This window comes from Drosophila melanogaster, chromosome X (assembly GCF_000001215.4).
Source record: "Drosophila melanogaster chromosome X".
Taxonomy (NCBI): Eukaryota; Metazoa; Arthropoda; class Insecta; order Diptera; family Drosophilidae; genus Drosophila; species Drosophila melanogaster.
Window position 1 is genome coordinate 10,596,100 of NC_004354.4, and position 24,275 is coordinate 10,620,374.

At 49.2% G+C, this 24,275-nt stretch overlaps 3 protein-coding genes across 6 annotated transcripts; 1 reads left to right on the plus strand and 2 right to left on the minus strand.

Annotated features, from left to right (window-relative positions):
* The first annotated feature begins 22 nt into the window (after positions 1–22).
* Positions 23–3,070, plus strand: CG2124 (uncharacterized protein). The gene is made up of 2 exons (NM_132410.3): positions 23–1,950; positions 2,217–3,070. Exons 1-2 carry the CDS (start codon positions 151–153, stop codon positions 2,304–2,306), a joined length of 1,890 nt encoding a protein of 629 aa, NP_572638.1. The 5' UTR covers positions 23–150; the 3' UTR covers positions 2,307–3,070.
* CG1628 (uncharacterized protein) lies at positions 2,047–6,615 on the minus strand. 2 transcript variants are annotated; one of them, NM_132411.3, is made up of 4 exons: positions 6,155–6,615; positions 4,944–5,616; positions 3,092–3,197; positions 2,360–2,835 (listed from the first exon to the last, which is right to left on the minus strand). In NM_132411.3, exons 1-4 carry the CDS (start codon positions 6,461–6,463, stop codon positions 2,544–2,546), a joined length of 1,380 nt encoding a protein of 459 aa, NP_572639.2. In that variant the 5' UTR covers positions 6,464–6,615; the 3' UTR covers positions 2,360–2,543. The 2 variants fall into 2 exon arrangements, with proteins under 2 accessions (NP_001259423.1, NP_572639.2); NM_001272494.1 differs by lacking the exon at positions 6,155–6,615 and having other exon boundaries at positions 2,047–2,835; positions 4,944–5,547.
* CG43347 (uncharacterized protein) lies at positions 6,542–24,091 on the minus strand. 3 transcript variants are annotated; one of them, NM_001272495.1, is made up of 10 exons: positions 23,867–24,091; positions 22,634–22,897; positions 20,773–22,510; positions 14,722–16,337; positions 14,228–14,584; positions 12,539–12,740; positions 12,304–12,467; positions 10,355–12,207; positions 9,226–10,055; positions 7,814–9,127 (listed from the first exon to the last, which is right to left on the minus strand). In NM_001272495.1, exons 2-10 carry the CDS (start codon positions 22,764–22,766, stop codon positions 8,062–8,064), a joined length of 7,959 nt encoding a protein of 2,652 aa, NP_001259424.1. In that variant the 5' UTR covers positions 22,767–22,897; positions 23,867–24,091; the 3' UTR covers positions 7,814–8,061. The 3 variants fall into 3 exon arrangements, with proteins under 3 accessions (NP_001138185.2, NP_001259424.1, NP_572640.2); NM_001144713.3 differs by having other exon boundaries at positions 6,542–9,127; positions 10,355–12,467; positions 22,634–22,887; NM_132412.3 differs by having other exon boundaries at positions 7,839–9,127; positions 10,355–12,467; positions 12,539–12,686.
* Between the last annotated feature and the right edge of the window lie 184 nt (positions 24,092–24,275).

The following is a 24,275-nucleotide window of genomic DNA, read 5'->3' on the forward strand; positions in this document are numbered from 1 at the left end:
TTGCGAGCACTCCAATTTCTTCGTTCTGGCAACGCTGCTTACCAGTCAGCTGTTTAGCCGGCAGGTTTTTCAACGAATGTTTTCATAACGCGTTTTCCATTCAAATTCAATTGAATTGAATTAATTTACAACCAAATATCGCTCTAAAACATGTGGGCAAGAACAAACTACCTCTGGCGAAGTGTGGGACGTCTGCGCCGCCAAGTATGCACGACGATCGTTTCACCAGCGCGAATATTTGCGGACCGAGAGAATCAGTTCGCCCATGGAATCCTGATGGATTCTCTCAAACCGTATGCAATACTGCGTCCTCGGGACTCCGCCTGGCAGGATTTGCCCGCATCTGAAGGCTTTATGCGGCCACAGCCAGATGCCAGTGCTGCCGATCTCTATGCGGACTTTTTAGGCCTGGTGAGGCACTGTAATCGCATGGAACTGAAGATCAGCGATAGCCGCTACGAAGCCTTTACCCGCTGCTTCTGTGAGCAGCTGCATCGCCTTACGGATGAACAACTTCTTGGATCGCTTAGTGCCTTGGCCGAGCTGCCCGTACCGGAATCGCCCAAAGCCAAGAACTACATGGAGATATGGAATACCCTGGACATCGAGTGCTGTCGCCGCATCGAGCGATGGTCCAGTGAACAATTGCTACTCGTGAGCGATGCCTGGTATCGTCTTGGTCTGGTCAGGATAGGCGAGTACGTGTGGCTGGCGCTGAAAAAGCTCGGCCGCAAGCTGCGAAAGCTGCCGCCAGAACAGCTCGTTCACTCCATGTTCCTGTGCAATCTACTGCGCCGACCCGTCTTCGAGATGTTCGATTTCGAGTTGAATCTGGCCCGCTGCGTGGATCAAATGACGCTGTCCGAATTGGGCGTAATGGCCATGGGCTTCTTTAAGACACAGACGCCTATCAGAAATCCGGAGCTGCTAACGCAACTCTATCAGCGATTAGGCAGCGAGCTGGACACCGTGGAAGACATTGTCCTGGTAGCGCTGCTCAAGGTGCTGCGGTACAGCAGCAAGCTGCCACAAGTGGAGCCGCTAAAGAAGATGTTAAGCGCTCTAGAGTCGCAAGTGGATCGCGTTTCCCTCCTCACGTGCCTGCACATGGCTCTTCTGGGCTGTGAACTGCAAACGTGCAATGATGCACTGGTGGAGCGCATACTGCTGAGATTCGAGCGTGAGTTAGAGACTGCCCGCCTCAAGGATATGGAGCGAATTTGTCTGGTAATGGCCCTTTTCAATATTACAACTAAGTCGGGAGTGGAACGCCGGTTGGCGGAGAGATTGCCCGATTTGCTGCGCCAGCGTATAGAGGAGATACTGCGCCATCCTCGTTGTTTCTCCAACTGCCTTCAGTTTCTCACAATGCGTGGTGTTTACGATCTTGAGCTTTTGGGCGTGGCACTGGAGCCGCGTTTCCTGAAGCATGCGTACCCAAGCGGATTGCCCGGGCGTGAGTACTTCCATTTGGATGGGTTCGCACGCCTCCTGGGGCCGGAATACCAGGGAGCACTGGTTACCGAGAAGCAACGACAGCAGATGGGCCGCAATTACACGCAGTACATCCCCGATCGGGACGGACGCTTCAAGCTGAATAATACCGATCGTATTCTAGTGGAAATACGGGATGCGATCACCATGATCCACCGTCCCGTGACCTTCAAGCACATCCTGCCGCAATACGATCGATGCGATGTAGTGTTGTGCTACGACCGCCGGCAACGGAAGGCGTTGTCCATAAATGGTGAGGCCTGTCAGGATTACAGCGGTGAGATTCTCACCCGGAAGCACTTACTGGGTGAGAGAAAGGCTGCGGATGACCAGCTGGTCACAGTGGTTATCGTTATTGCCGGCTGGAACAACGTAATCCGCGATAAGGATCGTTTCACCGGCCAAATGGATATGAAGCTAAGGCAGCTGCGGCAATTGGGACATCAGCCACTGGTGGTAAGTTTTGCTTTATCCTATGTAAGCTATATTAAAATGAAAACTTTCTCATCCTTCGAACAGTATGGTCAAGCATATGAAATTCTCTATCTCTTTCTATTTTAATTGAATTTACATCCTTTTTATTCACAAGCTCTCTCTCTCTCTTTCTCTTTTTATACGAAACGCACCTATTTAAATGTACCAATTGTGTATTTCTTCTTAGACTGCGGGTTGTATTATTATAATTATTTAATTGTCTAATCTTTTCCTGCTTTTTTCCACAGATCTATTGGCACGAGTGGCGGGAACTGGAGAACTCAGCTGACCGCCAGGACTTTCTGAAACGCCGCCTTAGCCAAATTGCAAAAATTTAGCAGGAAATAAAAACGGCAATAGAATTGATATTAGTCAGTCATTAGCATTATCTGAACATTGTACAGGCACAACACTACGATCTATTAATTATCTAGAAAAAAAAGCAATAATTATCGAATATTTAATAATGACCGCCCGCGGCCGACAACTACTAGCACAGCGTCTTGCTCCCGGATCCCCGCAATCGGACCGCAGCGGACCGTTCGTCGCGATCCATTGTATGGTTGATGCCGTCGTCAGAGGGTGGCGCTCAACGCTCGCTTGGTGTACTCGTAGACCACGAACAGGGTGGCCGTGGCTGGAATGGTGCGCAGGACAGATGGCAGCAGGCCGCGATAGAGTGCCAGGACACCTTCGCGACGGACTATGTCCGCTCCCACGGCGAACATGCTTTCGTTGAGGTTCTTCACCTGTATGCGACTCTTAATTACGTCTGCAGGAAACGTCGACGTCCAGAGGCAGACGCCTCCAATGGCGCCGGCGATCATCGTACGCAGTGGTCCAATATCATCTTTGGATTGATCATCCCTGCAAAGGAAAATAAGAATTATGCCAATGTAAATAACTATTTAACTTTGTCCAACATCTTTCATTTGAATAGACTAACGAAGATCGAGTTATCTGTCCAGCTAAGGATTTTGTTAAGATATTGTTGAACAAATTCTGTAAATGACTAAATATAACTATACTGCTAATTAGTATGATAACTGAAGAAGAACGATTGTTGTTCACTCGTAAACATTAAACTCATTAATCTCCTTCTATGGAATTTGTTTGTACTCACCTGCGGAGTAATTCACGGGTTCCCTCGTAGCTGCCGAAGAAAAAGAAATATCCGGGCATCTCGCGCAGGAAAGTCGAGCTCAATCCGCGATAGAAGCCTCTGATGCCTGCGGAGAAGAGATTAATCAACGGATTAGACCAATGGTAGCTAAGAAAATAGCGAAGATGGACACGTGAGGATGGGGCTATCAATTAAATTCGCATTGGAACATCAATCAAAGGCGAAACGGAAACGTGCTCATGATCTGCCGACTTGAGGCTGTCAATTGTGGGGCATCATTACATCGGTAAATTTCCACTTGACTGATAGTGGCCCAACCATGTGCATTGGCCGTAGCTGCACGTTCCGCTCCCTGTTTCCCGATGCTTTCCAGCTTGTAGTACTTGTAGTAGTACACCACCAGTATACCCTAGATGTGTACAGATCTATCTCGCACTACGTCACTGCTGTGCGTGGCATGTTTCGAGCTGCGGCTCTATGTGGCTATGAATAGTCTTATCAGTTTCCATAGAAATCCCTAATTCGCTTTTCGCAATCTGCGTAGTAAATACTCAATATTTATGTTTTGGAAAATAACGAGAGGAATGCCAGCCTTCCTCGTGCTCGATTAGATTGGATTGACTGGGCTTTTTATAACCTTAGCTGCTTTTCAATGGCTTATTCTTCCTGTTTATTGCTAAAGCAATTTGGAAAATATTCTAAAAAAAAAGGCCTTTAAAAGCACTATTTTCTAAATATTTAATGTCCCGCAGATTAAGTTTGAGACAAATTAGATCATAAAAAGTTTATAGTTTCGTATGTCAGACAAACAGTAGACCCATTAAACATTTTTGTTACAATTTCTAGGGTATTTAAAGAAAGGCGATCTGCAGTTCTTAAAGATTGCCAACATTGCAACGTTTTCAAGATCGCATTACCCTGGCATTCACAGGCGTCATTTAAGTCCCTGTATATTGAATGCAAAATGAATGCTGAAGTTTTGTAATTGAATGAGCGATAATAAGTTTTTGCCAAGCGATAAGGTCGGCCAAATCGAGCCACTTTTAATCGCCTTAGGTATAATTACCCATCGAAATTATGTTTTAGGATCGTAACTACAATTATGTATCTGAATCGAAAGTTAAATTAAACCGCCATCAGAACGTCGATGGATCCGGCAACACCAAGTGGATCCGATCCCCGACCATGTGGAGTGCTTCATTTGTATGGGTGCGATGCGTATCTGTGTTTATATCGCGCACTGCGATGCGATAATTGTGAATTATTAGGAGGAACAGATCGCCGAAAGCCACGCGGAGATAATCTAATCGGACCGCTCGAGGCACGAGAACAACAACAATCGGTTTCCCGGTTGCCCAAGGCTACGCCCCCCCCAAAAGATTCCGGGATAAATGTGATCGTTGTGAAACATAGTGTTTCGATATAACCATTTCCACTTAATTTGGGCATTTAGTAGTGCCCTAGTACAGTGAAGACACGCCACAGTGAATTGCAAATAGCTTCTAAGTGGGCATGAAACTAATTATAGATTTTTGGGTTCTCTGGTTGAAGGGAGCATATTAACTTTTTAGACTTCACTTTTAGTTCAGTTGAGTTTATTTATGATGTGCACTGTACCACCTTTAATTCACTCAGATATGCTGACCATTCATAAACTCAAACGAACATCAGAATCATGATCAATTCAATATGCTTGAAAGGTTATATTCGGAATGCTTACTCGGACGTTATATGGCCTTTAATTTAAAGAAAGTTACATATTGTGGTGTAGTTATCAAGAAAATGGACATATAGATACAAAAGTATCTGGATACAAAAGATGCACAGATAGATGCAAATCAAGGACACTCACCTTCGGTCCGCCATATGTAGCGCGTCAGTGTCCAGGGTGTTCGTATGTCCTGCGGATGAGCCGGTTCAACGAAGTTCTTCATCTCGCGCAGCGCCTGCAGCTTACACTTGATCAGCTCCGTGGGGCAGAGGGTCAGTGTGGAGAAGCAAGCGGCCAGGGAACCGGCGCAGGCGTTCTGCACGGTGGTTAAATCGCCAGCCGTCTCCTTGCCCACGCAGAAGGCAACGAATTTCTGGCATCCACCGTAGGCGGCGAACAGCACCGAATTCTCGGCCACATTGGCGAATACGGCCGGAACGGAACCGGCGTACAAGCCGCGCAGTACGCCATCCTTGCGGTATGTGCTCAAAAAGCAGTCCAACATGCCGCGATATGCCTCCGGAAAGGTCTGCAGCTTGACCTTGACCGTGTCGAGGGGCTGGGACACATACACCTGGGCCGCTCCGCCCAGGGATCCCGCCAAAAAGTCGATCAGACCCTCGACGAAGTTGATGTTGTTGCCCGTACCGCCGCCGTGCATGTCTAGACGTCGTACGAAACGCAGAAAACCGCCGACAACGAACAACAGGCCGTCGCGTACCGCTCTCAGCGTCGATTTCACACTGATCGGCCTGTTCAGCCAGCCGCTTTTCTTTTTCTCACCATCGGTTTCTCCATCTTCCTCTTGTCCCTCCTGTGGGTGGGGATGAGTGGTGGGGGATATGAGCGAGCGGTACAATAGGGTTGTCAGCTTTCGTTTATATATCGCATTAGGGGAGTGTTCCCAATTCCACGCCAAAAATATTGGTGGTGGAATTGAAATCACTCATAGATAGTCGCAATATAATTTGTTCTATTGTGTGTAATTTAATTAATTATTTATAATAATAATGAAAATAATATTCTAAATGAATATCACAAATATATATATACAGATTTCGATGGTCTAATAGATTAACTCATAAGACTATAATAAAAACTAACGTCATTTTATATAAGATTGCCATCTGTTAGTCGATATAAATATTTCTATGATCGATCATTTCGATAGTGTCGATAAGCATAGCCAGGCATAAACATTATATAAAGTGATTATGTCTTTTGTGCGTGTTAGTGTTATGCTACTGGCGATGAGTTCATCGATCAGCTCTATCTATGCTGCCAAATTGATCGCGATAACTTAATCGAAGTAAATATATCGATAGCTCGTTGATCGGCTTCGACAACTCTACCTGCAGGGCGCGTTCGTAGGCCTCGATGATTTCGTCGGGCGTCATTATCAGTACGCTGCTGCCCGCTTGACTGCTCCCGATTCGCGGGGGCGGCGGGGGCATCTCGTCTTCGTTGGGCGGCGGTTCGGGTGGCGCCTCGTCCGTTGGCTGGCTCTTCGGGTGGCGCTGTTTGATCGGTTCCGGTTCGAGGGGGGGCGGCAGCGATACGAATTCTGCCGCTTCGCTGCCGGCTTCTTCGTTATCTCCATCTTCATTATGGTTGCTGGTTGGCGCTGCGGCGCTGGCGGTGTCCTGCTCGCACTCGCTCATGGACACGGGCGCGAGAAAGGGATGGGGCGCTGGGTCCGATGGTCGTGCTGTCCCTTTCTGTCCCTGCTCGAGCGATTTCCGGGAGAAAACGGCTAATTTTTGGTGTATGTTAAAATTTGTTAAAATTTTCTGGGTTTCTGAGATTGTTAATGAAAAGCCGGTGGGTTTGTGGTTTCCTTTCAAATAATTGTTCGATTTACGGTTTATTAATAATCGATAATTTGATTACGCCATATGCATATATAGGTGTATATATATCATGTGAATCAGATCAGCGATCTCTCTCCCCTTCTCTCTTTGTGTTTGAATGTGTTTGTTTATAGTTATTATCATGGTTTTTGGTTTTTTGTTTTTTATTTATTATTTTTTATTTTCATTTGTTGTATGTGGTGTATATCTCGTTTCATTATGCTGTATTTCCTCTCCTTTATCGCCATCTACGCTCTTATATAAATTTAATAATTTACATTAAATCATAACTTAGTTGTACAAATACCATTTAGTACAGTTATGGGTAGTTTATATCGATATATAGCCCCTATACCATACTGGATACGTATTATGTATAATTAAAAAGTACAAAAAAAAGACTTCGAATACTCGAATACTCATTCCGTTAAGTGTTAAGATGCTTGAGCTAAGTTCCTGATCGGTCGCATATTGTATCTATGTATATTCTGCTTTACATATATAGTGTGCATCTTCTTGTGCCGCCTTTTTTTTATACTCGTATTCTTTGGATCGCTGAGCTTGCAGTTTTGGGATGGGAAAAGCTGAAGATGGGGATTGGAAAGCCGAATTTTGGGATCATGAAGTTTCCGTCCTCTTGTAACACTTTGTACTCGTTTATATGCATTTACTTTCACTTGGTGTAAAAATATTATTATCAACATCATTTCTTATATCATTTATACCTTTTTCTCTATCCAAACTCAGCGGCGAATTTGTGTTTAAAAAAATGTTCTCATCAGGCTTATGTTTTTATCGTTATCTATGTTTTCTGTCGCATTCATATCTGGGTTATATTTATATATATTTATAATAATTATGCTTCCTATACAACTATACATATTTCTTTTCTTATTATTGTGTACAAATACAAAATCGACTTGCCAGCCGTCCAATGCCAGAGAAACATAAAATACACTTAGACATATTGGCACACATTTCGAAATGAACATTCGAAATTTTATAATTTCGTTTCTGAGGATTAAGTAAATCGCTTAAAATGCACATACTTTTTGACTAGACAAAAATTTAAAAATAATAATCGCAGTTGCAGCTTGAAGGTACATTAAAATGAAATTTTAAACTATTTTTAAAAAAATCAGTAAAAAGAATATGGGTCTCGTAACATCGTCTTATCGTTTCATTTATTTAAATTTGATTTTGCGAACCCTTTATTGAGAACTATTATGCATTATAATACATATTATCAAGTATAAGTTCTTTGAAATCTGCAAAAAACAAAAGATTTCAAAAAAAAAAAACAAACTATGAATTAAACTACTGCATTTCGCTGGCGCGGTTCAGGATGTCCTCCACTTGGAGCCCACAAAGTGCACTTTAATCCGAACGTCCCTGTTCCCGTTTCCCGATTAGTAGTAGGCTGGGAAGGGGTGGTAGTTCGACGGATTGGAGGCGTGATGGTTGGCGGATGGCAGAACGGGCGGTGGCCTAACGCCCGGATGGTAATTACTCGACGCCACCTGATGGTAGGCTCCAAAGCTCCTGGCCATGTGGCGATTTTGGGCCGCTGCCGCCGCCGATTCGCCCAGGAGGCGTGATTGATCCGCCGTGCCCAGCAATCGATTGTTTTGCTCCATTAGCAGATGGGCCGTGGGATCCACCAGCAGGCGATGCTGATCGGCCGCATTGGAGGCGGCCAGTATACGATGCTGCTCCACCGTCGACAGCAATCGATGGTGCTCCAAACTCTCGCGACTCTGGTGCTGCATCTGCGAGGAGAGGAATGAGCGATTGTTGCCCACCGCCATGTTGGCCGTATTCGGTGTCAGATCCAGCGAGGCCATGCGCAGCATATCGTGATGCGTGGGATGGTTGTAGGGTAGTTGCGGTGGCGACGACACCACATAGTTGGCCGTGCGGCTCAGATCCACCGATGTGGTCTGGTCGTGCTCCTGTTCGCCCAGCTGCTCGCTGAGCATGTTGTGCATGGCGGCCGCCGACTGCTGGTGCTGTTGCATAGCATGGTGCTGGCCATGACCGTGCTCCTGTTGGTGCACAACCGAAGCGGCACCGGCACCACCACCTCCACCGCCGCCCACCACAGCACCGCCCGCCTGCTGAGCCTGCTGGCTCTGCTGCTCGCGATCGGAGAGTATGTCGTAGATGTGGTGATGGTAACGACTGCTCGGCAACTGGAAGTTATGATGGTAATTGCTGCTCGCCGCATTCGATCTGGAGCTCATGTCCAGTCCCTGGAGATCGGATAGATCGTTGGCGGCACTGGCCGCCGCTGCCGCAGCCGCTGCTGCGCTGGCCGCCGCATTGCCACCGTTGCCGGCGCCACCCTGGCGGTACTCCGCCGGCGAGTCCAGGTCCTGGCTGTTGTACTTTAGGTTGCTGGCCATGCTCTCGTACTTGGAGTACATCAGGTCGATCTGCGATTGCGGGAACTTCATGCGCATGTCCTGGCCAGCGCTGTTGTGAAAAAAAAAACACATAATATGAAATAATTTATGAATAAAAACTATTCATTCTAATAATAAAGTGTGGAAAAAAAGGACGAGCATTTTCACCTGTTCTGTGGCATTATGCTGTTCTCCTCGTCGCTGGACATCTGGTTGTGCCGCGAGATGTTTTGCCGCTGGCGCTCCTGATGCTCTTGCTCCTGGACCGCTCGCTTGTGGCGCATCATGTCGCCGTTGAAATTGTAGCGCGGTATGCTCGGCGATGAGGCGGGCGAGATGAGCTCGTGTTCCGGATAGGTGCTGCCCACGCTGGAGGCGTTCCTCCTCTGCGGCTGGAGGGCGGGCAGTGGCGATGAGGCAGACATGCTGTTGGCGCCGCCACCACCGGCACCACCGCCTCCTCCTCCGCCGCCACCGCTTGAGCTGCCCGCCGGAGTGCTGTTCGATCCGGGACCACCGCCTCCATTGCCAGCGCCAAACATACCGCCGTAATCTCGACCCGGTGATATCGGCGGTGGCGATGGCGGTGTGCGGTGGTGCGACGAGGAGAATCCATCTGAGTCCGGGTGCTGCGGACGTGGCGTACTGCCCGCATCCACATCCACATCGTTCTGATTCTGGTTACTCTGCGGATTCGTCGGCGTCGAGGCGCTGGGCGATATATTGCAGGCACCCTGGAACATCGGCAGCGGTGGTATCTGCATCGGAAAGCTGCCCAGATTCTTCATCATCTTTAGCTCGTTCTCCAGGTTGTCCATGCCGCCACCGATGCCACTTCCATTCGCACCGCCCGAAGATCCCCCGCTGCTTCCTCCTCCGCCGCCACCACCGCCTCCTCCTCCCGCACCGCCGGCACTGCCCGCTCCAAAGCGCTGCGACTCGGGATCCACGTGGGCACTCATGGGACTGTCGCTGTTTATGTGGTTGTCGGTGGGTACCTGTGGGAAATGTACGAGTGTTATATATCAAAAGTGCTTCTAAGATAAGTTTGTTTAAACGGGTCGCGCAGTTAATTAATAGAGCTAACTATCCTCATCAATATCTTGCCGATTTTCGCAAATCCATTTTTTTTAGCAAGTTTTCGAATTTTCAATTTTATCAAAATTTGGTAAAAAATTGCAAAAAAAAATTGTATTTTCAATTTTGAATACAGATCGATAGGAAATTTTGTTACAAATTCAACGAGGTGTTTTTGTATAGACTTTTTTCAATTGGCACATGGCATATGGGCACTCACCTTGAGGTCGCTGCTTTCGCTGTCAATCATATTGCCAACGGAGTTGAGGGCCGCCTCCACGAGCATGCTTGCCGACGAGGAGCCACCGCCGACGCCCACGCCCACCACGCCGCCGCCCACTCCGCCCACGCGCGCATTGGCATTGTTGTAGAAGGAGCTCATGAAAGACTGCGAGTGGGCCAGGGAGTTCATCTGCATCTGAGGCTCATCGCCGCCGGCGACGGACCCGCCGCCGGTCGCAGGACCCGTTGGTGTTTGTCCACCGCTGCCACCGCCGGCGCTCCCGCTGCCCGCTCCGCCGCCGTAGTGCGACAAGGCAGCTGCTGCGGCAGCGGCGGCTGCTGCATTGTTGTTCGACTCGACAACGTCCAGGAAGGAGCTGTTCTCGTCCTCCTCGCGGCTGTGGGCGCTGTGCTGGTGCTGCTGGTGCGTCTGATGCGGCTGGTGGGCGTGGGCATGGGCATGGGCGTGAGCATGGGCGTGGCTGGCACTGGCACTGCTCATTAGGCGGGCGAGGAAGTCACGGTTCTGGCCTAGCAGTTTGCTATGCTCATCGACGGCGGTCGGCGGCACAGCGAATCCCAGATCCGGACCTGGACCGGAACCACCGGCCAGCTGGCCACAGGCACCACCACCACCGGGGCCACCGCTGTCGCCCGGACCACCGCCTCCACCGCCCGCTCCCTCGCCGCCGACATCGCTGGAGTCCTGCACCTCTTGGATCCACTTCTTGCTGCCCTTGCTGACGACCAGATTCTGGCCGAGAGCGGCGTTCATGGCGGCCGCATGGCGGTAGTCCTGCTGGCCTGCGCCCTGGCTGGCGGGATGCTGGTGCGGGTGTGCGTGCGAGTGGGCGTGGTGCGGGTGGGCGTGCGCATGGACGTGCGAGTGGTGCGCTTGGTGGGCGTGAACGTGCGGATGGTGTTGCACAGCCGAACCGCCGCCACCGCCACCACCGCCGCCACCATCGTCGTCGTCCTCGTCGTCGTCCTCCTCCTCGTCCATGCCCACGCCCACACCGACGCCCATGTGGCCCATCATGTGGCCAAGTTTGGCGGGATCCTCGCCAGCTCCGGCCATCGCCGAAACCGCCGCCGCAGCCGCCACCACCTGTTGCACCTGCTGCTGGGCACTCAATCGCTGGGCGGTGGTGGTGAGGAAGGACTCGACCAGGCTCAGCTGGGCATTCTGCTTGCGACGCACCTGCTCCAGCCGTGCGTTTTCCACCTCCTCGTCGTCGGGATCGCCGTGCAGCTGCTGCTGCTGCTGCTGTTGTTGCTGCTGTTGCTGCTGCTGCTGGTGAGGCAGGGCATGGGCGTGCAGCTGGTGCGGATGGTACTGCGGATGCTGCTGCTGCGGATCGTGATGCAGCTGCTGGTGCTGCTGGTGGAGGTGGTGCTGTTGCTGCTGATGCTGCTGGGCGTGTTGCTGCTGCAGCTGTTGGTGCTGCAGTTGCTGGGCGTGCTGCTGTTGGTGCTGTTGCTGGTGCTGCGACTGTTGCTGCTGCTGTTGCTGTTGCTGCTGCTGCTGATGGAGATGTAGTTGCTGCTGGGCCGGCACGACCGGCTCCTTCTTGCGCTTCCGCTTGCGAGCGCCCGAGGAGGCGACGGCCGAAACGGAAGCGGAAAGGGAGGCCGTGGCCGATGGCACCTTGTCGCCGAATATGCTGGAGATCTTCGAGCTGAGCAGCGAGAGATTGGGCTCGTTGCGACACAGGTCCTTGATCGACTTGCCGCTCTTCTTGATCGCCTCGAATAGGTTGTCATCGCTAAACTCCGCGTCGCTCTGCAGCGATCCGCTGAGCATGGAGCTCTGGTCCTCGAGGCTCTTGCGCCGCCGTCGCGGTGCTTGCTCTGTGAACGAGGAGGGGGAGACGACGGCCGCATTAGGGCGTGGCTGCGCCTGCGCCGATGCCGCTGACGCCGGCGTAGCCGTCGCCGTCTGCTTACCCAGAAAATCGACCTTCATGCCGCCGGAATAGGCATCAAAGGTGTAGGCCACGCTCCGCTCGATCTTGGGCATCTGCTCCTGTGTGTAGTTGTGCACCTTCTTGTAGTGGAACTGCAGGCACTGCTTGGTGGTGAACGCCGCATTGCACTCCGGCTCGGCGCATCTAAAACGGATATATCATATGATTAGTATAGCCACAACATCGGGATGAGAATGCATTGTAGGTGCACCCACTTGAACGGCCTGACGCCCGAGTGGGTCAGCATATGGATCTTGAGATTGCTGCGATTCTGGAAGAGTTTCTGGCACCGCGGACAGCTCACCACCGTCGAGTTGCGGCTGTGCACCTCCTTCGAGTGGCGCTGCAGTGCCGCTCGCGATCCTAGAAGTTTTGAACATAATTTACACTGAAAATCTCGTAAAACTTCAGCCATATCTAAAATGAAATTGTATGAAGAAAATGAAATTTCGGATTGTGGTGATTTTGAAAGAACAACTTAGTGATAATCCATAACCAGAAACCAACCCAACAACGAACGAACCAACGAACGTACAACGAACATAAAACAAAAGCCGAATCACATAAGGCACGAATCACAAGACTATCGGTACTTTTGTAGGATCTGGTTGGGTTGGGCTATAGCAATCATAAAATCGGATTTGGGCCATACTCTAATAAAAAAAAAAACAAATGGCAAATAAAAACGAAATTCCAACCAAGGCAAATCATTCACTAAAAGCGTTAACACAATGCAGGCTACGATCTGGATTGGTACTCAATATGCACTATGACTGAAGGACTGATATATTGGAATAATTGTAAATATATATATTTTTTTTATGCTAAAAACCTTTATCTCGAACTGATGAATGCAAATTTTAGAGAGAGTTGGATTAAACAGCAAGAAGCTTCTTTGATTTTATGTATTGAATTCTTATAAACTTTAGTATTAGTATTGGCAACTATTTTTTTGCAATTCCGACTTGTTTTCCTTTATCATTAACTATCCATTATAATTTTGTATAATTTTTGAATATCTAATCAAACAAGTTCAGTCACTTCAGTGCGAATCTAGGATGTGAATGCAATATACGATATTTCAATTATGATTTATAGCATTTACATAACATAAAAGAACCAACCGATAAAGGTTAAGTAAATAGATATAATAAACCAATTTAGCAGATGTACAACCAAAAAAGTTAGCAACCAAAGAAATGAGCGATCGCAGATGCTTTTAGTGTTACACATATCGCAGTGTTGCTGTGGTGGTGACTTTGAGGTGTTGTATCTTTGTTAGTACATCTAGTTTTATAGCTAAGCGACTTTATACGATATTAGTTCATTTAACATTATTGTGTGGTTCTATAGTTTTTGTGGGTGTGTTCATATGGGCAAATCAAGGTCACGGTTACCACTTAAAATTTATATAAATTTTTACTAAAATAAATAAAATTCTAATTCTAATTATAAAAGAACTAAAAGTACTATTAAACAAAATACGACTTTTAAAGGTTTACTTCAGAATTACATATTTTAAAACAAAAGAAATGGTGCTTTACTTTTTAATAATTATATACTCCGGTTGGATAATGTAAACAAAATGTAGAAATCATTGTGGAAACTGTGAACTCGATTCGCTGTTGTTGGTACCATCAAATACAAGTGGGTTGATTTATGCAAAGCAGTTGTACGGCATTCGCCGGTATACATACGACATACGCTATTTATGCTATATATGCTATACAATCGATACGACATACTATATACTAGACACGAGCTTACGACATACGATATGGCAGTCAGTTGGCCTACGATGCGGCTACGTTATATTGGGTTACGTTACGCATACGCATGGGTGTACGATCACAGTTACGGTCTAGATAATTTGGGATCCTGCAATCGTTCCGCTGGCAACTTACCGCTGTGCATGCGCTTAATGTGCGCCTTCAGTTTCTGCGGCTGGCAGAATTTGCGACCGCAAAAATCGCACACCGGTCGCGATCGATTTGGATTTGAGGCGCATCCGTAGGTGCGATGCATCTCCAGGTAGTTGAGGCGCAGGAAGAACTTGCTGCAGAATTGGCACTGGTATGCCCCCTTGCCGTCGTGCTTCTCCGCCGCATGCTTCATGATGTTATCCTTGCCCAGCACCGGTTCGCCGCACACCTTGCAATGGTACTTGCGGATGGTCAGGCTCATCGAGGGATCGTGGAAGACGGAGCAGTGGGTGCGATAATACAGTGGGTGCTCGAACTTCAGATTGCAGCCGCCGCAATCTGTGTGGATAGAAACAAAACTTTGGTTAGTCCATGTCTCTAGAAGATGGAGAAAGCATTGGGTAGCAAGTAAAAAGCGAATCGCGAATTCTTCAGAAGGATTCAAAGGATATACGTTTATTTCTTGAGATACATACTCGTCTTTTCCGTGTGCTTTTTGCGCCACATGGTGTTGCAGTCGTCGCTCCAGTAGAGCAGCTCCATTCCATTCCGCAGATCGCGGCAGCTGACGAAGTACGCCTGTCGATCGATGGACACCAAGTTGACGTTACGCTCCTCGTAGCTGGGAGCCGGTCGCACGAATCGCAGCCAATTGGAGGCGTTGGGATTGTCGCAGCACAGCAAATACGATTTGTCCGCCCCGGCCTCGCACATCTCGAAGATCCACTTCATGTCGCTGCCCTCGCGCACCTCGCCGGTCTGCACCGGCTGTCCGATCAGTGGGCCCAGTTTGGTGAATGCTCTCACCTCTGTGCGCGCGAACACGCCGGTCACATTGGGCTCCACGTTGTGCAGCTCGAATTCCGCCGGAACGGAGGCCTCGGCGAAGGTGATCAGCGGCTTGGTCTCCAGCTCCGACAGCTGCGACGACTCGTCCATGTCCATATCCATGTCCTCCATATCCTCCATGTCGTCGTCCTCGTGCCGCTGTCGTCCGCTGGCCCGCTTCGCCTGCCGCTGTGCATCGGCCTTCAGCTTGGCCAGGGCCTCCAGATTCCGACGCTCTATCCACTCGCCCAGATCCACAGCATCGGTCACATTGCCGCAGGCGTTCCGCAGCGGGCACAGCTTGTGATCGTGGGCAATGGAGCACTCGCGGCAGGATTGATGCGACCGGAAGGCAATGTCGTGCTCGTCCTCCTCCTCGACGAAATTCTGCTCCATTTTCATTTCGCGGGCCAGCGCCTCCTCGTCCAGCTCCTCGTCATCGTCGTCGTCCTCGTCGTTTCCGCCCAATCCGGCACCTGGTTCGTCGTCGTGCTCATCGTAGGAATTGGGTGGCATCATAGCCGCCGCCGCCGCTTTGGCCGCCTGAGATTTCTTCGAGCCCTGCGACTTGGAGCGCACATGGAAGTTGCCCGCCTGGCCATTGCTGGCAGTGATGCCATCGACGGCATCGGCGGGCGGCAGAACTGGCAGTAGGTGGGGGTGTGGCGGCTGGTCTTCGTCCTCGTCCTCCTCTTCGCTACCATTGGCCGCTGCAGCGACTGCTGCTGCTGCGGCTGCTGCTGCCGCCGCTGCAGCGGCTGCTTTTTTGAGGCACAGGGCATTCGGCAGGGACTCCTTGCTGTTCGCCTCCAGTTCGCTCTTGATCTTCTCGGCGATGCGACAGTCGAGGACCTCGGGCAGGGCGGAGGAGGCGGCTGCCGCCGCAGCCGCTGCGGCGCTGGCCTTAAGTGCCGCTGTCGCCGCCTTGGCCTCCTGCTTCTTGGACTTGGCGTAGCTGAATCCGGCTCCTGCTCCGCCGGATCCCGATCCTTTGGTCTTGCCCGCAAATCCGTTCAGCGTCTCCGAGGTGAATTGCACACGCTTCTTGTAGCGCTTGCGTTGTGGCGGGGTGGGCGTGACCATGGGAATAGAGGCCGCCGAGGCGGAGTCACCATTTCCGTTTCCGCTCGTGTTCCCGCTGCCATTGCCATTGATCGAGGATTCGGCTGGGGTGGCAAAGTCCTTGGCGCTGAGATTTGGCTCCAGCTTGAAGTTGCCATCGAAACCTTTTGTGGGCGTGTTCGCGGGGGAGGGCGGGGGCAGGCTAAAATAGAAAGGGATGGGAAAAAAAGTTTATAAGTGGTCACATATTAGTTTCTTCAATACCTATTTAAAGTGTATGAGTTCTAATGCTTAAGCTCTTTTAAAACTAGTTTCGAAAGCAAAACGGAACGCTAATTGAGCAACTTAACATATGTATTAACATATACATATTTTATCCAAGAAATAACTCTATTAAGTGGATTAGTTTTGAAAAGCGTACGGTGGACGGATTAAAGATTTAGCTCGATAGTTGGCGGACCATCCGAAAGTGGGTCGTTGGGACTTATTTATTTCTGGTGTATGGTCTTGTTCCTCCCTCTGCCAGGAGCAGAACTTATCCTCCTTCTCTCCTCCTCTTTGCCCATCTTTCGCTTCTCTACAATTCGCACTGTTCTTACACGTTGTTGTCGCCTTTGCGTTTAATTAATTTTGCTTACGCTTTGCCGGCTGTTTCGCGTCCCTTTGGGGGGTCAAAAGTTGGGTGGAAGACGGAATCGGCGGAATCGCCATAAAGAAAGTCTGGACCACTGTCAGGACAAAAGAATATGGTGGCAGAGTCCAGACAGCCCAGGAATGTCATTATAGTTGGGACTTATTTGTGTAAATTAATGGTGCAGTAGTGCTCCAACAAAAAAGTTATATATAGATGCGACCTATATCTATAACATTTGCCCAGAGTGGGAGGTATACATATATAGATGTATGTTAGTTATAAATATATATATATTTTTCAAGCACACTTTTTTATGTACTTGCCAGCAACTAGTAGTTGCTGGGTAATCTACGGAAATCTTTTTTTTCCTTTTCTGGTTACCTGCATGGGGGCAATGCAATTACATGGACGATAGCCAGCAACTTTTGAGTTTCGCTCGTTTTGAATTCATGCGGAGGAAATTCATCAGCGGTCGCATTGAACTCTAGTTGATGCTGCACATGCCACATGGTTTCCTTGCCATACGATTTCAGTCACCACACCGATACCCCCCCTGCTGCTCCTAATCATCTCCCCTGACGTTTCGACGCACCCGCCTTTCAGTTTCTCTCTCTCTCTGTCGTTGTACGTCCCTGTGTTATCGTTCATTAAATCCTCCACCTTAGAACCATAACAACAATATCGAAAACAGCGGCAACAGCAAACGATACCGTTCTATCCAGCCATCCCCTGCCATCTCCATCTCTGCAATCGTAGCCTTCCCCCCGGTATCCACTTACCCTGCTCCACTTTGTCTCAACCTTCCATTGCCACCACTGCCACTTCCACAGCCACTGCCACCCCGCCACCCCCATCGCGTTTCTTTGACCGCAGAGAGAGCGAGCATGCTCCTGGTTCCAGTTCCATCATCTGACGATGGGGGTTCGGCACTTGGATCCCTGGGCTGGGGTTCCTATTCTGGTGAATGCGAGTGTCTCTACCATTAATGTGCTGCTCGAAGGCCCAGCGGGGGGAGGTGATTCGTTGGGCGGTGGGTGGTTGCTGTGTGGGTGGTGCTGGGTGGTGAGGGGTGTGTGTGTGGCGGCTTGGCTCAATGGGGATTTGGGGAGTTTTGGGATTCTGTTTCGTGTGCGGTGCTCGTTGGCGCATTAAGCACACAGTCAGCGACACAAACGAGACCCACACAGATACACACACACACACATAAGCACACGGCACACCATTACTAATACACGCGCACTGCTACAAAGACAATCGCACAACAATTTTGTGCTTTTTGGCGAAAATTCGCAGAAATTGGCGACATGGCGTATACGAAATGCGAATTGGCAAAAGGCAACGAAGGAAATAGCGGTACGATGAGTTGGGCGGATTCCTGGGAATGGTGGGCGCAAGGTTGATGGGCGGGCTGTTATCTATTGTATGTATGTGTGTGCTGTGGGAATCGCACTCGCACAAGGAGATGCGAAAAAGAGCCTGCTGATTAGTGAGCAAAAGTCTACGCGTGTGCGGATGCCGAAAGAAGAAGAATCTTTGTGCAGTCAAACATTCCACAGATTCCATGGCAAAATGCGGTAAAATGATCTGTAGGGTTCTCAATTTCGAATCAAAGATGGTATAAAGTGGCAGAAGACATTTAAAAGTTTCCTTGATGAATATTCTGAATATTCTGACAAGATAGATAACACAAATAACTTACGACACTGTTCAATTGGCAGTTGAATAAAAAGAATCATCATTAATGATTCTAAATTTTTATTTTAGGGCATTCAAGGACTTTCTCTGTTCGATTTTGGAGATACATAGGCAGACACCTTATGTTGCCGCATGTGGTGCAACGTGTTCTGCAGTGATGATCGAATCGAGAGCCCAAAAGGACTCGCTTGTGTGTGTTATCCTGCCAACGGCCTCCTTCGTGTGGCATTCGCTTCGTATGCCAGCCAATGCCAAAGGAAGAGGCCGATAAAGAGGCGGAGAAGCACAAGCAGAAGGAGGAGGAGGAGAAGGAGAAGGAGGCGGACTTGGAGGGAGAAGTACACAACTGAGATTCAGACATTTCTGCATTGGCATTTTGCATTCGGTTGATGAGGTCGATGGGCAGGGAGAAGCGGGGAATGGCGGTGCCCATATTCAAAGCGCCAAATGGCAATGCAACAGCAGCAACAAAAAGTGTGTGGCCCGCTGGCCATGGGCGAAGCGGGGGAGGGGCGGCAATGTGGGGCAAGGGAGGAAAATTCGCGACGCATTCACGTTGCAAGGATACGAAGGAACCTCCCAAGCACTTGTGTGTGCGTGCAACCCACTCTCTGCCTGCTTTATACACTGATCGAAAATGGATTATAGATTGGTTGTCCACCAGACATGGATTGGAATACAATTGGAACTTTGCAAGCGTAAATTTAGCATACGTTCATGATAAATCAATAATGGAAATAGTCTTAAGTATAAGTTAGACAACAAATATCTTCAATATTTGTAGGATATGGATGCCTTCTCCAATATAAAACATTATTTCATTTCAATATCATTTAACTTATTATTTTTGGCGAAGGATTTCCTTTTTTTGTTCGCTACCAATATGAGAGTCAGAAAAGACGATTTGGCTGACCAAACAATGCAGGATTGTTTTGGTTTTAAATTCTTTCCATTGTTTAAGCTCAACATTTTTTTATCCGTGTAGCTGCATGTGTGTGTGTGTGTGTGTTTGTGTAACTGGGCGATTGGCAACATGGCATGCAAATGCTGGCAGCAACAAAAACAACACTGCCGACCATGTTGCTTGAGTTTGCGCCTGTGTGCGCCTGTGAGTGTGTTGCTTTTTCCGCTTCCGCTGACATGGCGGCAGCGGCAGCGACTGCGAGTCGAGTCGAGTTGAGCACAGCGGGCTACGGTTCCGACTACGGTTCCGACAACGTACGGATAGTACGGAATACGGAAAGTACAGAATATGTGGAATATGAGGAATATGGTCGGAATATATACGGAATACAGCAGCGGCGCCCACAGAGGCGGCAGCAACATGAAAGCTCCGTTGCATGCAACCGCATGAGTACCGCATTTGTGCCTTTGTATCACGCGGCCAAAAAGGGGTTGATGATGGAGCCTGATGTTGGGTGGTAAGTGGGTGGTGTTGATGGAGCTGGCTAGGATGCATTCGGGCATGAATCGCTTTTACATGGATCGCTTTTGTACCGCTACCCACCGAGCTTCTTCTTCATCTTCGCCTCCTTCGCCGCCACCTGCCACTTGAGCCACCACCCCCAAAAAAAGGGGGATTTCTCTCCCCCTTCATGTGCACTTGTGTTTGTGTGTGTGTGTGTGTGTGTGTGTGTGAGATGCCCAAAAAGCTTTCCTACAACATGTGTGCGAGTGTGTGGGCTCATATCTGCGAACAACTATCAACAATGATGGCCAGCGAAGCGTTGCCATATCTCTCACTTACAGCCGATTCCACTTTTTTGTCTTCTCCTTTCGAGAGGAGGTTAATTAACAGAACAAGATAGAAACACGAAAAAAGGCTCTAGAAGCATCCTTGACTCCTAGATACTCACTGGCTATCAAAACATCTATCTCTTTGATGCATTCATTCACCATAGTACCACATTCCCACTAAAACTTGTATAATTTGGCATTTGTTCATTACTAGTATTATTCTAATGGAATCTTAATGTGATTGGGATCGTGCCATAGCAGATTCAATATATTTATAGATTTAAACTATAATTTTCTATTTTAAAGTGAGAGAAAATATATAAGAATGATTATAAGTTCCTGCTTTCCGCTGCCGTATGATCATTATTATAATGTGTTAACTATGTGTAATCACTTAAAACTTTTCAATTGCGCGTTGTTGGTAGCTAAGCAAACTTCTAAATACCTGTTGCATATGCAAAGCATTATTTACCAATTATTTTAAGATTTTAAAAGGGGGACAAATAACCTGATATATGGGGCACATCCCAATCAATGCAAATGAATTTATTTTAAGCAAATCAATACTCACTTGTTCAGTCGATCCGTATCGTTATCCGCCAGGTTCAAAAGGTAGGCAACGAACTCCACATCGTTCTTGAACTGCAGCCGCGTGCGCATGTGCTCCCACTTCTCGGCGTTCTTGGTGCCTATGTAGATGTTTTTACTGTAGTTCTGATGGCGGTACTTTCTCCTTTCGCTGGCCGCACTGCTGCCCCCGCTGCCGCCACCATGTTGCTGCTGTTGCTGCTGCTGCTGATGCTGGTGCTGCAGCGCCGCTGCACTGGATGAGTTGATGCCCAGGCTGAGGGAGGAACCTCCGCGGGAGTTACCGCCACCGGTGGCCATCAGATCGTTGCTGCAATTGGTGCCCTGTCCGCCCGGACCCAAGCTGCCGTGCGTCGAGCTTAGCGCATGGTTGCTGTTGTTGTTCGTGGAGAAGCTTGTGTTGCTGTTACCGCCCAGCAAGCTACTTGGCGGTGGCGGCGCTATGGGCGTGGCACTGCTCCCGCTGGCCATGTCCAAGGCATTGGCACTCTGCTGCTGCTCCAGCTGGGCGTTCAGCTTGGCTGCGGAAACGGCTGCTGCCGCCGCTGCTGCTGCAGCTGCCGCTGCTGCAACGCTCATGTGCAGGCCGCTGCTTTCGGCGGCGGCCGCACTGTTCAGATGGCCGGAGGAGAGGGTGGCGCGGCTGTCCAGATGACTGCTGGCCACCTCGTCCTCGTCGTCATCATCCTCGTCCTCCTCCTCCCCCTCATCGTCGTAGGCAGCCGGTTCCTGTTGCTGCTGCGTATGCTGTTGCTGCAAGTTGTTGCTAGCCGGCATCACATGTCGCAGGTCCGTGGGCGTGAGATCATGCCCATTGCCCTGATGTTGCTGCTGCTGCTCCTGGTGCTGCTCCTCGTCATCCTCATCCTCGTCCTCCTCGCCCTCCTCCTCGTCGTCATCCTCGTCATCGTCGTGCTCTTGCTGCTGCTGCGACTGCAGATGATGATCGGCGCGATCACGTGACTTGGTGTTACCGTTATTGTTGTTGTTATTATTGTTGTTGTAGTGCTGCTGCTTGTTGCCGTTGTGCAGCGCACTAACTGCTGCTGCAACTACAGCTGCCGCTGCTGCAGCCCGTTGCTGCTGCTCCGCCGCCAATTGTTGTTGCTGCTGCTGTTGCTGCGACACATCCTGCTCCTCCTCCTCCTCTTCGTCCTCCTCCTCGTCGTCCTCTTCCTCTTCGTCCATGCTGCTCTGCGAGCTGCTGCTGCTGTGGCCATAGTTATTGTTGTTGGCGTTGCTGTTAACGGAGTTAGCCCCATTGTTATTGTTGTTGTTGTTATTGTTGTTGCTACTGCTGCTCGTGCTGTGCGGCAGCTGACCCGCTGATCCCGCCGAATTGTTGCTGTTGTTACTGATGCTGAGCGCTGCTGCTGCAGCTGCTGCTGCGGCTGCCGTTGCAGCGGCGCGACTCAGGAACGGTGGGCGTGGCACGAGGGGAGTGTCGGAGTTATCGGAACTATCGTTAAAATCGAAAGCACTGAAGTCAGCGGCATTCGCGGCATTTGTTGCACCTGCTGCTGCTGGATTACCGCTACTTGTTTTGGACATGCTGCTGCCGACGCTAGCGTTGCTGCTGCTGCTGCTGCTGCTACTGCAGCTGCTGCTGCTGCTGCTGCTGCGACTGCAGCGTTTGCTGTTGTTCTTGTGATTGCTAGTGTTGTTGTTGCTGCTGCTAACTTGCCGCCGCTTGGTTGTTGTTGTTGTTGATGCTGCTGGTGCTGCAGTTGCAATTGGTGTTGCTGCTGTTAGTTTTAGTGTTGCCTTTGTTGCTTTTGCTGCGCTTTGCCGAACGCTGCTAAGTTTTTGCTATTTGTTGTTGTTGCTGCCGGCGCTGCTGCGACGCGAATGCTTGTTGTTGCTGGTGCTGCTGCTGTTGCTGCCGGGGCGGTCTGCCTCCGATTCCGCTTCAGATGGCGCCTTGCTCTGCCTCTGCTGCTGCTGTTGTTGTTGCTTCTGCTTCTGCTTCTTCTTCATTATTCACACACACAAGTCGCGCGTGCGACCCACTACACTTTTTGTTGTTGTTGGTGATGCTGTCGTTGTTGTCGTTGCTGTTGCATCGCTTTTACAAAGATTCTCGCTTTTCAGTTGTACACTGCAGGTTTCTGTATTTTGTTATTTTATTCGAGAAATAAAAAGCATACGTGTGAAGCAAAAAGGAAAAACTGAAAACTGACAGAGCTGTCACTGCCAACGTCGACGCAGACGCCGACTGCGACTGCGACAGCGACAGCGATGGAGGCGCTACGCGAGATATGTAGCAGTAAAAAAACCGTTCACCGAAAGCCACTCGCTGAAGTTTCTGTCCTTTCGCCGGGTGGCAACTCTGCCACTTTGATTTTTCTTGTTTTTAATATTTGTATTTTTTTAATAATGCCACCAGCACTTTTTTTTATTATGTATATTGGGAATGTTTACTTTATCGGCATTTTTTCGCTAGCCCGGTGGAATTTCTTTATTGGTAGTTATTGAATATTCAATAAGTCAAACAACATGGGATCTATCACTCGAACGTGTCGTTTAGAATCAATCTGCTTATTTTCGTGGCATATTCTTGGCTTGCGGTTGGGTTTTTGTGGCCAAGAGAGCTGCTTGTTATGAAAACTCAGACTCCAAACGCACACACACAGACACGCACACACAACGTTAGTTTGCGAATTTTTGAGAATTGTATTTCCACAATAGTCACGAAAAAAAAAAAACAAAAACAGAACAGTTTTTTTAGATTTTGACAAGTGACTTGCAAGCTGCCTGGATATTTTGTTGTTATTGTTGTGTTCGCTGTTTCAATAATTTCGTTACTATTTCTTTTTTTTGGAGGACGAGGGTGTGCGTGCAAGTGTATTGGTTTGACACCCAACGAAAGGACTAAAAAGAGAGTGGGAGAAAAGAGGGCGATAGAGAGAGAGAGAGAGCACGCGAGGCGGTGGCGGTTTTCGCCTTGTGCCAATACACGTTGAGTGACGAGGGGGACGGGGGGAGGTTGTGGGTGGTTTGGGTGGTGGGGGGTCGGCTGTGCTAGACGCCTCGCCTTCTTCTGCTCCTTGAGCCTTCTTGCTGGTAGCCTTTCTTACACACAGTTTTCCACGGCTTTTCACTCGAAAATAACTTGTTAAAAAAAAAATTGCACACTGTTGTTTTGCGATCTGGCACTTGTTTAATTATTTAACTGCTGCTCCTGTTGGCAATCCTTTTTCATTTTTTGCTTTCTTTTTTCCCTCTGCCTGTTCTTCTTGGGCTTTTGTCGTCCGCCGTTCGTGATTAGCGATTTCTCTGCGAGCGCTCATATGCCGTTACTCGCTGGTCGCGACGGAATGAAGGACTTTTTATTTATGTGTATGTCCTCGCCGCAGTCGCAACGGAAGGCAGCGACGCCGACAGAGACGGCGGCGCCGGCAGCGCCACTTCCTCCTCGGCTCTCCGTTGCGAAAAAGTCCTGCGAAGCCGCTAAAGCCCCCCAAACCCCAAAAATCACTCACACAC

Coding starts and splice junctions, on each gene's coding strand:
- CG43347 (NM_001144713.3), bottom strand. CDS start 22,766: ATGAAGAAGAAGCAGAAGCAGAAGCAACAACAACAGCAGCAGCAGAGG. Junction 16,338..20,772: donor GATACGGATCGACTGAACAA/GTGAGTATTGAT, acceptor TTTCTATTTTAG/CCTGCCCCCGCCCTCCCCCG. Junction 14,585..14,721: donor AAAGCACACGGAAAAGACGA/GTATGTATCTCA, acceptor CTATCCACACAG/ATTGCGGCGGCTGCAATCTG.
- CG2124 (NM_132410.3), top strand. CDS start 151: ATGTGGGCAAGAACAAACTACCTCTGGCGAAGTGTGGGACGTCTGCGC. Junction 1,951..2,216: donor TGGGACATCAGCCACTGGTG/GTAAGTTTTGCT, acceptor TTTTTTCCACAG/ATCTATTGGCACGAGTGGCG.
- CG1628 (NM_132411.3), bottom strand. CDS start 6,463: ATGAGCGAGTGCGAGCAGGACACCGCCAGCGCCGCAGCGCCAACCAGC. Junction 5,617..6,154: donor CCTACGAACGCGCCCTGCAG/GTAGAGTTGTCG, acceptor CCCCACCCACAG/GAGGGACAAGAGGAAGATGG. Junction 2,836..3,091: donor ACCCGTGAATTACTCCGCAG/GTGAGTACAAAC, acceptor TTTCCTTTGCAG/GGATGATCAATCCAAAGATG.